Consider the following 17,531-nt stretch of genomic DNA (forward strand, 5'->3'; position numbering starts at 1 on the left):
TAGAATCCCAATTCTAAGCACATTTCCAATATACATTAACGTTTTTTCCAGTGGGATTTAACATTATATGTAAATGTATTCACAATTGAAAGCAGTTTCTGTTTATCCCTTTCCGTTGTCTGGTTCTGACTCTTGAAACAATGTAGCAGATGGTTTCTGCAACCTTCGTTCAGCAGTAGGAAGAGTATAAACAGCCAATAGCAAATACATTTACAAATAAGAATTACCTTGCACTATGTAAAAACTGTTTTTTGGTGGAGATTCTCATAGGTATTATAAGCAGTGATGGGTTTACAAATAATTCTTTATATGGCTTTTCTTCCTCATCTCACAGCTTAAAAGGGTTGTTCACCTTTGATTAACATTTAGTATGATGTAGAGAGTAATATTCTGGGACAATTTACAATTAGTTTTCATTTTTTGTGGTTTTTGAGTTGTTTAGCTTTTTCTTCATCAGCTCTCCTGTTTGCAATTTCAGCAGTCTGGTTTCTAGGGTCCAAATTACCCTAGCAACCATGCATTGATTTGAATTAGAGACTGGAACATGACTAGGAGAAGACTTGATTAGGAAGATGACTGAAAAGAGTCAGAAGAAGGCAAATAATTAAAAAAAAAAAATACTATATAAAAGAAAAAATGAAGGCTAGTTGAAAAGTTTCTTAGAATGAGCCATTCTAGAACCACCACTTTAATGATGTGTCAAGATTTTTGGTAAAGCTGAGCAAAGCATTCCTCACCCTTCCTGATAATCTGGCCAGTAGAAGTCACTGTTTAATTAGAATGAGGTTACCTCGTTAGAGCAATCATGACTGCTCCCTTTTATATAATTGAGGCTTAATGTGCAGAATAAGTCACGGCAATATGCCTTAATTAACCTTTATCGTAAAATGATAGGGTGTATTGTTCCTTGAAGTGGTAACTTGTTTTTTTTGGGATCGGTTTGGGAACTTCACACATCTACATTGGTGAATGATATCCATGCATTTTCTTATTGGATCAGTTTTCTCATCTGCTGTGAATAACGGGCTTTTCTCCTTTTTTTTTCCCTCCAATTAAGTGTCCATTAATTAGACCTAATCACCTGCAGTACTGTAATTAGGCATTACTTGGGTAAAACAGTGTTTTTTCTCATTTACAAATAAGCTCATGTCTAGGACTCTGCCGTCATTATCTATGGATTTATTTTTTGTTTTTACTGGCTCTCTGCTAAACCATTACATATTTATTTCAGCTGTGTATTTATACATACATAGGGGTCGAATTTCGAGGGTTAAAAAACCCTCAAAGTAAAATCCTTCAAATATCGAATTCGAAGGATTTTAGCGCAAAAGTTTCGATTGAACGATCGAATAAAAATCGTTAGATTCAAAAGATTTTTAGCGATCGATCTAATGATTTTTATTCGATCAAAAAAAAAAACTTAGAAAAGTGCTCTGGAAGGTTCCCATAGGCTAACATTGCACTTCGGTAGGTTTAAAGTGGCAAAGTATGAAGGCAAAGTTTTTTTTAAAGGAAAACTATACCCCCCCAAACAATGTAGGTCTCTATTAAAAGATACTGAGTAAAATAGCTCATGTGTAAAACCCTGCTTCATGTAAATGAACCATTATCATAATAATATACTTTTTTAGTAGTATGTGCCATTGGGTAATCATAAATAGAAAATTGCCATTTTAAAAAATAAGGGCCGCCCCCTGAGATCGTAAGATTCACTGTGTACACATACAAACCACATGTAAGGTCACATGAGCCAATGAACAGACAGAGTTCTGCCTTTTGCTTCAACACTTCTTCCTGTTACAGTTAGTGTTGTAGTATTTCTGGTCAGGTGATCTCTGAGGCAGCACAAATACAGTCACGAAATGGTGGTTCAAGGCAAGAGATGTAAAAGGGCAATATTTATGTAAATATATATTCCAGTTTGGTAAGATTCTTTAATATGTCATTCAATTTGATATAAACTATCTTTTGCTTAAGTATTCATTTTGGGGGTATAGTTTTCCTTTAAAAAGACAGTACCTCGATTATCGAATAGTCGAACGATTTTTACTTCGAATCGTTCGAATCATTCGATTCGATCGAATTTGACCAATTTGATGGTCGAAGTACCCAAAAAATACTTCTAAATTCGAATATTTTTGCATTTGAATTATTCACTCGATCTTAGTTAATCTGCCCCATACTGTATGCCCCATAAAGAGCAATAAAGCAGTGGTGTTGCCTATGGTAATTTACTGTATTTCAGAATAAAAACAGAATTTAGACAATAAACCAAGGTTATGGTGTGTGTGTGTGTGTGTGTGTGTGTGTGTGTATATATATATATATATATATATATATATATATATATATATATATATATATATATAGTGAATAAAGTACCCCCTTTTGTAAAATATAAGGATATTATAAGTTACCGAGGAGTTTCATGACCATATAAAAACACGAGGCCGAAGGCCGAGTGTTTTTATACAGGTCATGGAACTCCGAGGTAACTTCTAATATCCTCATATTTTGCAACTGGGGGTACTTTATTTATTATAATACACAAATTTCAGTGAGTCATGTGACAGAAATGACATCAGAACTCACCGTTTATAACTGATGACATCAGAACTCACCGCTTATAAGGATATAATTTACAGGATATTCATGGCTTTTGTGTATTATATATATATATATATATATATATATAAGATCCGCACTCACAGGACTTATGAAAATTATAGAAAATTTATTGCAAGAGACTCTTGCAATAAATTTTCTATAATTTTCATAAGTCCTGTGAGTGCGGATCTTATTTGTGCATGTGGAGTTCGAAATTGTCGATGCTGCACCCAGGCGTTCAAAAGCTATTTTTCGAGAGTGCTGGCTTCTTGGAGGACTATATATATATATATATATATATATATATATATATATATATATATATATATATATATATATATATATATATATATATATATATTCTGTTTCTTTTATTCTGAAATAAAGTAAATCAAATGTAAATTTATTCTGTGCTCTCTCGTTGAGAAAAGAGCCTTCAACTGAGGTTTCGGCCTATTTACATTCATAAATGGGAGCCACAGAACCCAGACATTGGCGTGGCACATTTCACACACTAGTAAAAGCAACAAATTAAATTCCCCTAATAGCCTAATGTCTTAAGTGAAACTGGTCGGCTAATAATAAAATAATAATAATTAGAAACTTCTATTTGTTTGTGTTGCAATAGAATGTGATCCTTGTGGCCCAGTCACATTCTAGCAAAGTTCCCTAATGACATCAGTATCACCATGAATAGTGCTCACAATGAGCTGCCCTGCATTCCTCACATACTTTGCTTTTATCCACTCCCTGAATCATTGGCAGAATCATCATTCATGTTTAACCCCTTGGTATTTTCTTTTGCATTCCCATCCATCTAATGCATTATTAATGCATAATTACAGAGCAGACTGCAGTGACTGTGTCCCTATAGATATAAATAAATCCTGCATCAACAGTACCCCTCCTGTTTCTGTGAGGAGGCAGACTTTCTTCTTGTACTTTAAAATTTATATGGAATTAGTGTATTGTACAAACGATGTTCTATAGGCCTGTGTCACCACTGGCAGCACTAATTGGACTAATTGAACCAAGTTCTTTCAGTTCTTTCAACTTATTAATAATATCCATGAGACTCCAAACTAATGGTATGGAAAGCTGGAGGAGAGCTAACCACTGCTAAATTAGTTTAAGGGGCAGATTTATTAAAGGGATACTGTTATGGGAAAACATTTTTTTTTTCAAAACGCATCAGTTAATAGTGCTGCCTCCGCGTGTCTTCCTGTCCACTATAATGAAAAGTCGCCTGCACTAAAGCACACGCGGCACTTCGTTTTCCGAAGTCGCCCGAAGTATGCTTGTTGACACGCAAAAGACACGCGAAGGCAGTTCGGGGAGATTGTCGCCCAGAAGAGGAGGCGATTAGTCGCCAGGCGACTAAATCTCCACGAATCTGCTTGTGTGGACTGACCCTAACTGATGCGTTTTGAAAAAAACATGTTTTCCCATGACAGTATCCCTTTAGAGATCGAAAAGTAAATTGAATTTTCGAAAAATCTATTTTTGGTTAAAACTCTCAAATACGAATTGTGAATTATCCAAACTCAATTAGAATTCAAATTTGAATTTCGAGATTTATCAAACCTATACCCTGGGAATAATTTGACTATTCACCACCTAAAACCTGTCAAGATCAGACAATGGGAGACTTCCAGTGACCCATTTGAAGATGTTAATAGCCTTCCTGACATTCAAGTTTTTTTGGGGGGAAAAAACTCAGTTCGAGATTAGTCGAATTCGGTTTGAGTTTTCGGGTTGGTAATACTTGTTTGTTATATTCGATTTTTTTCTTAAATAACCTCCTAATCGAATTTAGAGTATATTCGAATTTATTAAAGTTAAGGAAAACTCACATGAATTCAAAATCAACCTTTGATAAATGGCCTTTACGTGTTGCATGCAGTATGGACCACCAGTGCATGGCTTAGCAAAGGAAGGATACTGCTGTAGTAATTACAGTTACAAATAATATTAAGATATATTTATTATGCTATGATACGTTCCATATAACAGAAACATTTAAGTGGATGTGCACTTGTAACCAGACCCTCAATGTGTTTGTTCTTTGTGTTTTTGCAGGGTGATCCCTATGGTACAGTGATGTGGATATTGTAAGCCAAACCGAATTCAGGCCGACCTCATTCCTCGTGTTCAATATGGAGCTGAAGGTGTGGGTGGATGGAGTGCAACGTGTGGTCTGTGGTGTGTCGGAGCAAACGTCCTGCCAGGATGTCGTCATTGCTTTGGCCCAAGCCATAGGTAGGCATCTAATGACCTCAGGGCTTAGCTTATCTGAAAGTTACAGCCCTTGAAATTTTAGGGGGATATTTACTAATATTTGAATTTATCCCATTTTTTTTTAATTAAAACAAAGTCGACCTAACTTCCATCCACGAATTTAACTCATTTATCAAATCAGCTCGAAAAAAGCCGGTGTCGGAAAAGTCTCGACAAAATTGTGCAACAATTCGAATTGTATGCCTTTTTTTTGAATTTGACTCCCAAATTGCTAGATTTTTTTTCGAGTTGTCGCCCAAAACCCCCGACTTTTTCGGATTATCCGGAGCATATCACAATGTCAAGTTGTAAAAATTACATCTGCCATGACCTTGACAGATTTTAGCTGGAGTATTCGCAGCTTTGGGATGAAATAAAAATTTTGAGAAAATTCACCCAGAAAAAAACGAGGCTTCATAAATAGGCCCCTAAAGTTAGGGGGTTATTTACTAAACCTTGATTTTTTTTGGTCAAGGTTTTTTGGGGAAATACTAGAAGTTTTAGATGAAAAAATAAACTAACATTTTTTGAGATTTATTATACCCAGAAGCTGCTAAAGGTTTGAGTTTCACCATCTCAAACCTGTCTGTCATGTAGAACTCAGTGCCAGATGTCCCTTATACAAATTAAAGATATAGGGATCTGTGCTGGGTTTCCTCCAATGATCTGAATAATTTGGGGTTTTCGGGCAATACCCTGAACAAATCAACTGATTTGGGTGTCAAATCTGAAAAATGTATACGATTCGAGTTTTCTCTTGATTTTATAGTTTTTTTTCTTGATCTGACTTCTTCAAGTTATTTTATTGATAAATAAGATAAAACCGTGGATGGGAGTTTGGTCGAGCTAAAAATATGAGATACATTTGAGTTTTAGTAAATAATCCCCTAAATGCCTCCAAAATAAACCTCCTATCATTGTTTTGGCCCATTAGCATTGTGAGGAAGATTGTAGCTGAGTTTATAGTACAATGTACCCTTTTGATGCTGCAGTTGCTTTGTGCTTAGTATAGGGCATACCTGTGCTGTCATAGTTTTCTGTTATCAGCAGATTTTGGTGAGGGTGATGTTCCTGCTGTATCTGTATAACTTAAGCCACATCCCAGTAAATGCAAGCTGATGCTCATAAAACCATATCATTATCTTGGAATATTTATAGATTTATGTAAGGATATGGTTGCAGTTAACTTGTGGGAAGTTATAATGGCCATTTCAGTCTAAATCTAAATAATAATGCAATAATTTATGTTATAGGTCAAACTGGACGTTATGTCCTCATCCAGACTCTTCGGGACAAGGAGAGGCAACTTCTGCCCCATGAAAGGCCCCTGGAGTTCCTATCCAAGAGTGGACAATATGCCAATGATGTGCATTTCATTTTGAGGCGCACAGGACCAAGCTTAGCTGAACGTCCATCCTCCGATACAGGCCCTGTGCCCCCAGAGAGGACTTTTGTCAGGTCGAGTTTGCCCCTAAATACTCGAACAGCTGGCACAGAAGTGACAAAGTCAAAGGAGCCCAAAAAGTCATTGACATTTAATTTGGGGCCTATAGGTTCCACTGATATTTTGTCCAAGCACAGACAGAAGCAAGTGAATGGCACTCCTGTTAAAGATGGTTCCTCCCCGAGGCCCCCCAGCAAAGAGGAGATATTCAAGATGGTGTTACGGCAGCAGGATCAGCTAAAGTCCATAGAAATGCAAAATGTTTCTTTAGGCAAGGATATCCAGACGTGGGAAAGAGGCAGAGCTGGGAGGCCCATGGATCAAGATGAAGATGAAATAGCTTACTTGGAAAGACTGATCCAGTGTAATGAAGCTGAGCTTGGAGAAGAGATGTTTTGGGAGGATGAACTGCAAAGGGAAAGGGCAGAGGAACAAGGGAGGCAGGAGAAAATGAGAAAGCTTAGGGCTACAATGGAGGAGTACACCGTGAAAATACAGGAGCTCACTGAGCGGACAGAAGCCCTAGAGCTGGAGATCCAAAAAGAGACTTCCAAGAGACTTGCGTCAGGGCCCAGTCTTACTGACCTAGAAGAAATGGTTATCAAGATGAGGAAAGAGCTGGAGACTAAGATTGGGCAAGGACGTCAGCTGGAGAGCAACTTATCCAACGTGGAAAGGGCTTGTGAGGAGGCCAGGAGAAACCTTCAGGTAGGCTTACTGCTCACCTGTAGGAAGACCAGGATGGGGTTAGGAATGTAGACTTTAAAATATGTAGCACTAGAGCTAATTGCATGAAAGATCATTAATTGATGGGCTTGGACATTCCGCTTGTATGTATTATAGTATTATACACTGTAGTCTCACCTGCAGATTTACAGGCAACTAACAAACATCAATTTCTCTTGACAGTGATATTGAAGTCTAGACTGTATATATAAATAATAATAATAATAATAATCAATAACATGAGACATTCCACTTTAAACAGGGTACACTTTTCCTTTACAAATGGAATATGCCCTGTTGATTAGAAGGGTAACATAAGGACACAAGGCATTTTTAATTGATCTATGTAGATATACTTTTTTAACAGAGCTGCCATATTGTTTTTATACTTTTTTTTTTTTTACAGTTAGCATGCTTTTGTACAGTTGTGTTAATGTGTCTTGTCTGTTAAAGTTTTGTTTCAATAAAATATTTTTTTTTTCTTAAAGTTGACATTTATTTTTAAAGAGAACATTTGGGGGCCTATTTATCATGCTATGTAATATGTAGATGTTGCCCTTGGCAACCAATGAGCAATTAGATTTCAACAGTTTGAAAACAAAAGCAAATATCTGATTGGTTGCTATGAGCAACATCACTTGGCTCCACTTTTTACACAGAATGATAAATAGACCCCCATTCTGGAAAGGAAAAGGTACTGCCCAACAAATCCATCCATAGAAGCAATTTTGCAGAACAGTTTTTCCTTGACTGATATCCAGCCCAGGTAATGGATTGTGGCCACTGGTTGCTGCATGGGGTGGCATGCCTAAATGCAACAGGGGGGCTGGATGTGTCCCTCCTAGAGCTTTTCTTGTAACCGTGCATATTGTGCCAATATCTGTATGGGCTTTTAGTTGGATCAGTAGTCGCGGTAAATGTAAGATAATCGGCACACATCATGCAACACAGAAGCTGTGCTATACAAATAAAACACAGCAAGTAGCTTGCTATCCTCTACAATGCTAGTGGGTCCATAATACACTAATCCACTGGTTAAAACAGGTGTTTATTTGATTTCATTGAGACTATACCAACACTAATAGGTACTCCTGTGCCCTCTAGTGGATTTGATAGAAATCAGCAGATTTTGTGTTACACAAAAGCAAAATTCTTGCAAACTACTTTTAATATTCTTTTTAGGCTAGGGCCAGACAGGGCCAAAATCAGCCTGCTGAAATCCACAGGCCAATGTGAGCCCCTTAGTGCTAGCAGAATCCTCTTCTTATCCTCTTCAGAGTTCACATGCGGAAGCCTTGTGTCAGCTCTAGGGTGAACACACTCCGTAGATTTTAGCGAAGAAACCGGACTATGCATTTTGTGCCATAATGTAACGAGAGTGTTGTGATTTGCATGACTATGTTGGTCTTAGCATATATATAAATTTTATATATATATATATATATATATATATATATATATATATATATATATGTATATATATATATATATATATATATGTATGGGAACTGTTATCCAGAATGCGTGGAACCAAGTACAAGGTAATGTTTTATTATTACAGAGAAAAAGAAAACCATTTTTAAAAATTTGGATAAAATGGAGTCTATGGGAGACGGCCTTTCCATAATTCAGAGCTTTCTGAATAACAGGTTTCCAGATAAAGTATCCCTTTGCTGTATATGTATGCCAAGACCAACCGAGTCCTGCAAATGAGTAAAATGGATGTATGAGGCAGTGATTGCAAGCTCTGTGTTTATATATCCAGATAAAGATAAACTACATACTCTGCCTCCCAGACACAAAAAGGAATGTTAATTATATTTATCAGTGATACTGTCACTCATTACAAACATCCGTAATGATAAGACTCTTGACAAGGAAATAAACACAATGAAAATATCACTTTGTACCTCCCTTCCCCAACTGCTTCAAATATCAATCTCCATCCCCATTAATATAGGAAATTGTTTACTTGCATATCTGTATTTACATGTGATTTTAAATTGGATCAATCTATATTATAATGTTAATGTTCCCTAAAGCCTTAAGGTTATGGTCACATACAATGAAAAAATTTAGACGTTTTTTCATTGAAGCCGGCAGACGACACGGGGAAGCAGTTCGGGGAGATTAGTCGCCCCAAAGAAGAGGTGATTAGTCGTCGGGCGACTTAATCTCCCCGAATCTCCAGGTGTACCCTTAGAGCAGAGACACACGTGGAGATTCGGGGAGGTTAGTCGCCGGGCGACATATTGACTCTTCTTCGGCTGACTAATCTCCGCAAACTGCCTTCGGATGGATTTGTTTACCGAAGTCGCCCTAAATTGCCTCACGAGGAAACTTTGGGCGACTTCGGAAAACGAAGCGCTCAGAGTGCCATCCCGCCTTTGATTTAGATTCTAGCTTGCGGGAAGGCAGTTCAGGGATATTAGTCACCCGAAGAAGAGGAGATTTGTCGCAGAACAACTAATCTCCCCAAATCTCCATGTGTGTCTCTGCCCTTACACAGCATTTGTTTTTAGATGGGGTCAGTGACTCCTGCACATATTTAAAATCTATAAGAAAAAAAAAGAAGGCTATTTGAAAAGTTGCTTAAAACTGGTCATTCTATAACATACTGAAAGTTTTAATTTTAGCAGGGGGAAGGCAGTTCGAGATTGTTGCCCTGAGAAAGAGGAGATTTGTCGGTGGGGCGACTAATCTCCCTGAATCTGCTTGTGTGGCCTGACCCTGTTAGCACTGAGCTCTGGCACCATAGTCATATAATTTGAGATGTGGTATATATGGTATTAGGCGTTAGTTGCCCTTTAATCATACCATGGGATGACAGGGAGAACCTTCTATGCAATTATTCCCCATTGAAGTGTTGCCAGTTCTAAAACTCATTTAAAAAGAAAAAGGGAACTGCAGGTGAGAGAGGGAGCCATCATTCCCTTACTGGAAAATGTCAATGACAAGGTTTGTTAGTGCTCTTCCTCCCCCCAGGCAACCTAACCTGTTGCTGGGATCTATCACAATGGAGGTATCTCTGACTAACTGACTCACTGACTAATTATCTCCCAGCTGTCAGACGGCCGCACTTGTTTATAGAGACACATTTATCAGTATTTCTTGCATTTGTCTCTGCTTTGAAGGGTCCTTCCTTTATTTGAACTGACAGTGCCATACAGACCTCACAAGGAAACATCAGGCGACTTCGGAAAACGAAGTGCCGCATGTGCCTTCCCCCAGGTGATTTTAATTTTAGCCAGCGGAGGGCAGGAGGAATGCAGTTTGGGAAGATTGCCGCCCGGAAGAAGAGGAGATTTGTCACTGGGGCGACTAAACTCCCCGAATCTGCTCGTGTGGCCAGACACTTAGGGCTTTAGCACACGGGCAGATTCAGGGAGATTAAGTTGTCTGGCAACTAATTGCCTCTTCCTCGGGGTGACAAGCGAACTGCCTTCTCCCTGCCTTCCTCCTGCTAAAATGAAAAATTGCCTGCAGCAATGCATTTGCGGCGCTTCGATTTCCGAAGTCACCCGAAGATTCCTCGTGAAGCAACTTCGGAAATCGCGCCGCAAGTGCATTGAAATTTTTCATTTTAGCATGCGGAAGGCTGTTCGGGGAGATTGTCGCCCTGAAGAAGAGGCGATTTGTCACCAGACGACTAAATCTCCCTGAATCTGCCCGTGTGCTAAAGCCCTTAACACTTTTCACGAAAGCATCTTATTAGCAGAAGTGGTGTCTTGTGTCTTAGATAGTGTACATTGTGTATATGGGGGCATCTATATTTTATTTATAACTACATGTATACACTTTATTATCTGTTTACCCTGCACCAGTGCAATGAGCTGTGTTCCGCCCCATACTAATATCCCCATAAAGCACAACCTGAGCCAAGTTATTGACTATAGGAGTAACTAAACATTTGGCACATTGCGGATCTCACATTTTTTCTCTTTACAGGCCAGGAATCAGGAGCTGGACGAAGTGAATAAAGACCTCAGGCAGTGTAACCTCCAACAATTTATCCTTCAGACAGGATCAACCGTGACAAGCGCTCAGCTTCGGCCCGATGAAGATCCTTCTCTTGCTGAGCCTCACGATGTACAGTGGCAAAACCAGCAGAGGAACAGAGGTAAGAGAAAGGCACTAGGAATAGGCTCATATGATATCTGGGAGTGATAAATACTATTTAGATCTGGCATGCTATCTTGCTGCCCCTCAGAAGGTGATGAATAACAACATCCAGAGGGCTGAAGCTTGCCCGTCACTGATTCACACTACATTACAGATAAGATTGTGTGTCTATAACTAGGGATGCACCGAATCCAGGTTTCAGAAATTCAGCCTTTTTCAGCGGGATTTGGCTTAACCCAATCCTAATTTGCATATACAAATTAGGGATGGGGAGGGAAATCGCGTGACTTTTTGTCACAAAACAAGGAAGTGAAAAATGTTTCCCCCCTTCCCCTAATTTGCATATGCAAATTTGGATTTGGTTCGGTATTCGCAGAATCTTTCGCAAAGGATTCAGGGGCTTAGTCGAATCCAAAATAGTGGATTCGGTGCATCCCTATCTACTGTATAACAGAACATTATAATGGGCACTTTAAGCGTTAGAAAATAGAATCTTTGTATATGTTTTATGATAATTAAGCCAGCAGAGGGCACTGTTTTCTTAGGATGACATGACTCATCTGAGCAATCATGGCTGCTTCCGCTCTCAGTAGGACTTCCTCTGCAGAGGTAACCTATGGCCTTATGATTTGCTGCCTCTTAATTAAAAAATAATAGAGGTATGGGACCTGTTATCCAGAATGTTAGGGACCCGAGGTTTTCCCGTATACTGGATCTTTCCGTAATTTGGATCTTCATACTACTAGAAAATCATGGAAACATTAAATAGACCAAATAGGCTGGTTTTGCTTCCAATAAGGATTACTTATATCTCTTTGGATCAAGTAGAAGCTACTGTTTTATTATTATTGAGAAAAAGTAAATTTTTACAAATTTAGATTATTTAATTATAATGGAGACTATGGGAGACAACCTTTCCATAATTTGAAGCTTTCTGGATAACGGATCCCATACCTATATAGATATACCATGTCTGCGTAATATTGTATACAAAGGAATACATAGGGATTTTTCCAAGTGCAGCCTTCGATTGCTCCTTACAGCTACGATGGAGTTCAGAAGTAGTCCCCCAGAAACTGGCTGCTTGCTCTTACTAGATAGTTATCAAAGATTTATTACACCATTGTATCATGGTAGAACTTATTGCTTGCAAAGGCATGCATATTACAGGAGTAGTAGTTAAAGGGGTTGTTCACATTTGCGTTAACTTTTAGTATGATGTAGACAGTGATATTCGGAGACAATTTGCAATTGGTTTATAAAAATAAAGAAAGCCAATTGAAAAGTTGCTTAGAATTAGCCATTCTTTAACATACATAAAGATGAATCACCCCTAATGTGTGGCTATAGGTAGATGGTATTGTTGCTGATTATATATATATATATATATATATTATTAATGCAGACCTTTTTCAGGTCCCATGGATTCTCCTCCACGACCATCATCCAATCATCTCATGGGCCACCCCCGGAATTTGCAGAACCCAATGGTGTCCGGTTTGAGTCCTGAGGGTGTGTATGTCTGAGGCCTCTGTACAGCTGCTACCTCTTCCCTTCTTGGTGGTGGGTTTCTGTCTGCATGAAAACCTTTCAGCTATCTCAAAAACAGCCTCAAACAATTCAGCAGAAGACAAATGAGTGTCATTTATGGACCAAAGGAAACGTCTCCCTGTGCCCCCAAATAATACATTCTTCCAGTGAGCTGTAATTAGAGAGTAGGGGTCAGGAATAGGAGTCTAGGCTCCTAAGGCAAACCTGTCAGTTTGAGAAACTGGCCTTTAAATAGAATAGCAGATATCAGTTTTAACAAACACATAGGCACATGCTTTCTTTCACAGGCACACACTCATGCATGCTATCCATCAGCCATACACCTACTGAAGTGTAATCCATCCTAGAAATCTCCATACTAGTGTTCTGCACCTACATTATCAGAATTCCAGGTGTCCAGTCTCTCGATTCTGTCCATGTTATTACTATTTACACTAAATGTTCTAAATCTTCGCTTCGCTGCTTTTCTGTTGCATCCTACCTCTTCCTCTTTTCGCAGCTGCTCTACTTTAACCACCAGTAGTGGAACCCATAACGATTCAACTTTCAGGATAGAGAGTATGGGCAGGACAGGCAGGGACATACCACATAGGGCAGGAGGGGAGCATTCATTTTACCTTTTATTCTTTTTGTCGGGAGCAAAATTTGGAAACTGTGCCCCTGACCATGGCCATTAAATGTGCAGATTGCCCCTTGCTTGAGTGTTGACTGCTGCGGTTCTTTCTAGTGCTGTAGGCTTAATACCTTATTCAAGAGGTTGCTTACGAAACTATATAATATAACAAGATTCATAGAAGCAGTAATAACATAGTTGATGAAATTCTCAGTCCGTGTATTATGTACAAGTATTAGTAGGTTTACTGGTTGAGGCTACGTTAGAAATGCATTCTGCCTTTAAACCTTTATTTTAATAACAACTATCAATGGGTATGTGGTTATGACATATGCATATCACATGACTCACTGAAACTTGTGTATTATAATAAAGTAAGTACCTCCTGTTGTAAAGTATGAGGATATTAGAAGTCACCTTCGGTCTCGTGTTTTTATATGGTCATGGAACTCCTTGGTAACTTTTAATATCCTTATATTTTACAAGAGGGGGTACTTTATTCACTATATACACCTGGGTGTCAGGGGGGCCCGTACCATGTGGTCTGCTGCATCATAGCCCCACCCCCTTTAATACCTTTGAAATAGAGGCAGGTGGAGTGGGCTGGAAGAGGGACATTAATCATTATTTTGCATGGGTGCCCCACGCACCCAAGTTAACGCCACTGTACAGATTACTTCCATAGGAAACAATAAGACCTATTTGTACCCAGTTTTGCAATTTTGGGGGATTTAGCTGTATCTTTTCTGATGGATTGAGCTGAATTAGAGCCCTGATTTGCATATGCAAATTAGCATATCAAATGGGCCCAATTTTGAATTTTCGTAATTGTGTGACCTAAAGTCACGTGATTATAAGGCTTTGTATTCAGTTTGGCTGAATCCAAATTCAGTTATAAAAGGCTCAGATTTGGCCAGATCTAGGAGTCTGTGCATCCCCAAAACAAATAAGCATACATAGGCAATACCCCCATATAATACAGTTAATGGAAAATACATTTATAAGCAGGGTTATTTATTGGGTTTTTAGGTTATTTATTATCTGCCAAGTACTGGGTAGAGAGTGGGTTGTCAGCCATTAGTAAATATAAGATGTAGGAGATTAACAGAGGCAGAACTTGCATATCTCACGGCTAAGTATTTTTGCAAGAATAGCACCCTTTGGAGTGTTGTGTCCCCAGCCCTGGGAGTGGATTGGGGGCTGTGTTTGGCGCACACATATGCATATAATGAGGGAGTAGCTTGCTGCATATGTTCATGATGTAGGATCTGGTGGTGCACAATGTAGGATCCGGTGGTGCACAATGTAGGATCCGGTGGTGCACAATGTAGGATCCGGTGGTGCACAATGTAGGATCCGGTGGTGCACAATGTAGTATCCGGTGGTGCACAATGTAGGATCCGGTGGTGCACAATGTAGGATCCGGTGGTGCACAATGTAGGATCCGGTGGTGCACAATGTAGGATCCGGTGATGCACATGTGCTTATTGAGACATTCGTTCATTATGGGCATTTGTGTGGCGGGCACAGCACCCAACAGAGTAATAGGGTGCTATTGCAAAACTACTGATTCTGCAATCAGGAGTGTGGGATGTGTTAGCCTGAACCTTCACTTGGGTAAAACAATGTAATGATGATAGGTGTCCTTTAAACATTTTCTTAAAAGAGGACTACGTTAAACCCTAAAAATGAATATAGCTAAAAATGCCAAATTTTATATAATGACCTTATTGCACCAACCTAACGTTTCATCTTCACAATAGCAGCAATGATCCAGGACCTGAAACCTGTCACAGGGGGTCACCATCTTGGAAAGTGTCTGCGGCACAGATCTTCCCTGCTAAAGGGATGTGGTTGACTTGGGCTGGTACAGAAGCCCAAAACATAATGTACAACATTTCTTGCCTACTTCGTTCTCCTTTAATGTTTCAAAAGTAGATTGGCTGTTATGTTTGGGTTCAACCAAATTGACAGTCAGGGAGCAAACACTGTCCTTAACTCCATGTAATCATGAGGAGCAATTCTGACACCCCATTGTGGCTACTAGTCAGTGCATAAATGACCCCCTTGAGCTCTTTTAATTATTACTCTATTCTTTTCTAGAAAAGCTGGTGTAAAGCATGGCCGCTGAAATCTAAACACCTCTTTATTATCTGTTATACAGGTATAGGACCTGTTATCCAGAACACTTGGGACCTGGGGTTTTCCAAATAACAGATCTTTCTGTAATTTGGATCGTCATACCTTAAGTCTACTGGAAATTAGGGATGCACCGAATCCACTATTTAGGATTCGGCCTACCCCCGAATCCTTAAGATTCGGCCAAGTACCGACCTGAATCCTTATTTGCATATGCAAATTAGGGGTGGGAAGGGGGAAAAATTTTGACTTCCTTGGTTGGTTTTCTTCCAATAAGGATTAATTATATCTTTGTTTGGCTAAAATCCAAGGTACTGCTTTATTATTACAGAGAAAAATGAAATCTTTGGTAAAAATAAAATCGAGTCTATGGGAGATGGCCTTCCTGTAATTTAGATTCTTCTGGATAACGGACCCCACACCTGTATTGTAATATCTTTCTGTGCAGAATTCAAATGCATCAGAGGAAACCCCATTATATCCTTTTATTCATTTATCCCCCCCTTTTCTTTTCTTTTAACAGTGCTATCATCACGAGAGGCGTCCTGGACTTAAAGAATAAAGCAGTATCTAGTGTAACAGAGAAGCCTCCCTCATTTTACAGAAATATGTAAACCAGGAACTATAAATATATATAAATATATATAAAACATTTGCAGTAATTACATTATATTATAAAGGTGTATATATATTGTTTATATTTTTGTATTATAAATATATGAATGAACTTTTATGTGTAAAGGGAATATTCTCCATGTACTAAAAGCCTTGCCATGGGATTTCCCAGGCTCGTACTCTAGTGAATAAAAGAAATCGTTTGTGAAGTTTTCCCACTGAGATGATCCTGTGATTCATCAATGAACTCCGTGGAAGTGGAGCAGGAAGAACCAAGCAGGCCCTGAAGAAGACCAGTGACTTACATATGGGCATGAATAACAGGGTAGTGGGTGTTTGTTCATTTGTGCCCCCCCACCCCCACCCCAACACAAGAAGTTTGGAAAGGGAAAATTGTTATGAATGATTCTGTTTTTGTTGTTTTTTACCGATGCAGTGCTTGACCTTTCTGGAGAATATTCAAATAAATGTAACATTTTCTTAAACACAATGGGACAAATTTACTTACCTCCAAAATTGCGATGGCTTCGCTGACATTGCAACACTTTGCCTGACGTAGATTCGCCAGGACAACACTTATTAACAAAAATCCAAAGTTGCGTCCAGGGCGCAGAACGATTGCGAAGTTGACCTAGCGTTACTGTGGCAAGCAAAGCAAAGTTGCGCTAGCGTTGGCTAATTTGTATACGGCGGGAAGTTAAAATGACGTATATGCAGCAAATACATTACATTACACAAGCCCAGTGTATAGTTTAGGTGCCATATGTTAGAAAATGTAGGGGGGAAGAAGGATGCACCAAAAAAAAATTATGATCTATCTCCCTGTAAAAATTAAAAGACGCCAGCGTTTTTTGGGACTTAGAAAGAATTTCAACTATTTTTTGACCAACTCCTTTCTACTCTATTGCACTTCGCCTGGTCTGAGCTGGCGAAGGCAAGTCTGGCGCAAGAGGTAACGTTCAGTCAAATCTCAATCTTACTGAATTAGTGTAGTTACATTCATTCACAAGAGTGCAACTTTCCCTGGCGTTAGGCTGCTTTCCCTGGCGCTAGCGAAGTTACGCCAGTGCCCGTTCCGAAGTTCCGAAATTACGTCACGCTGGCTTTGGTCACTTCGGCCTTTAGTAAATTTGCCCCAATATCCCTTAATTTTAGTGGACCCAGGATACAGTTGGCCCAAGCCTAGTAGAATGACCATTAGCCTATTCCATTTCCACTATAGTGCTATATAAAAATCTATTCCATCTGGCAATACCTATAGGTGTCTGCTTCTCTGTTGGGCACAAGGAGATGCAGGTGTTGGTCCTCCCACAGGTCAGTGGGGTTTATTTGTCAGCAATGGGCAAGTTTACACTGGACAATAACCAGTTAAAAACATCAAATGTTTACTTTCATTGTTCTGCTTCCAGCTGATCACTGATTCTTTGCCAAGAGGTA

General features: G+C 39.1%; 1 protein-coding gene across 5 annotated transcripts in view; it reads left to right on the top strand.

Annotated features, from left to right (window-relative positions):
• The window catches only part of rassf7.L (Ras association (RalGDS/AF-6) domain family (N-terminal) member 7 L homeolog), a 60,569-nt gene extending 43,990 nt beyond the window's left edge, over positions 1-16,579 (top strand). For 4 of the 5 annotated variants that reach the window (XM_018256779.2, XM_018256776.2, XM_018256778.2 and 1 more), the window contains 5 exons: positions 4,687-4,866; positions 6,138-7,036; positions 11,003-11,174; positions 12,593-12,688; positions 16,003-16,579. In XM_018256779.2, coding sequence (XP_018112268.1) covers positions 4,764-4,866; positions 6,138-7,036; positions 11,003-11,174; positions 12,593-12,688; positions 16,003-16,034 — 1,302 coding nt within the window. In that variant the 5' untranslated portion in view covers positions 4,687-4,763 and the 3' untranslated portion in view covers positions 16,035-16,579. Of the gene's footprint in view, positions 1-4,686; positions 4,867-6,137; positions 7,037-11,002; positions 11,175-12,592; positions 12,740-16,002 lie in introns of all 5 variants that reach the window. The other variant, XM_018256780.2, reaches the window with a different exon arrangement.
• Positions 16,580-17,531: the final 952 nt, after the last annotated feature.

This window comes from Xenopus laevis, chromosome 4L (genome assembly GCF_017654675.1).
Source record: "Xenopus laevis strain J_2021 chromosome 4L, Xenopus_laevis_v10.1, whole genome shotgun sequence".
NCBI classification, from domain to species: domain Eukaryota; kingdom Metazoa; phylum Chordata; class Amphibia; order Anura; family Pipidae; genus Xenopus; species Xenopus laevis.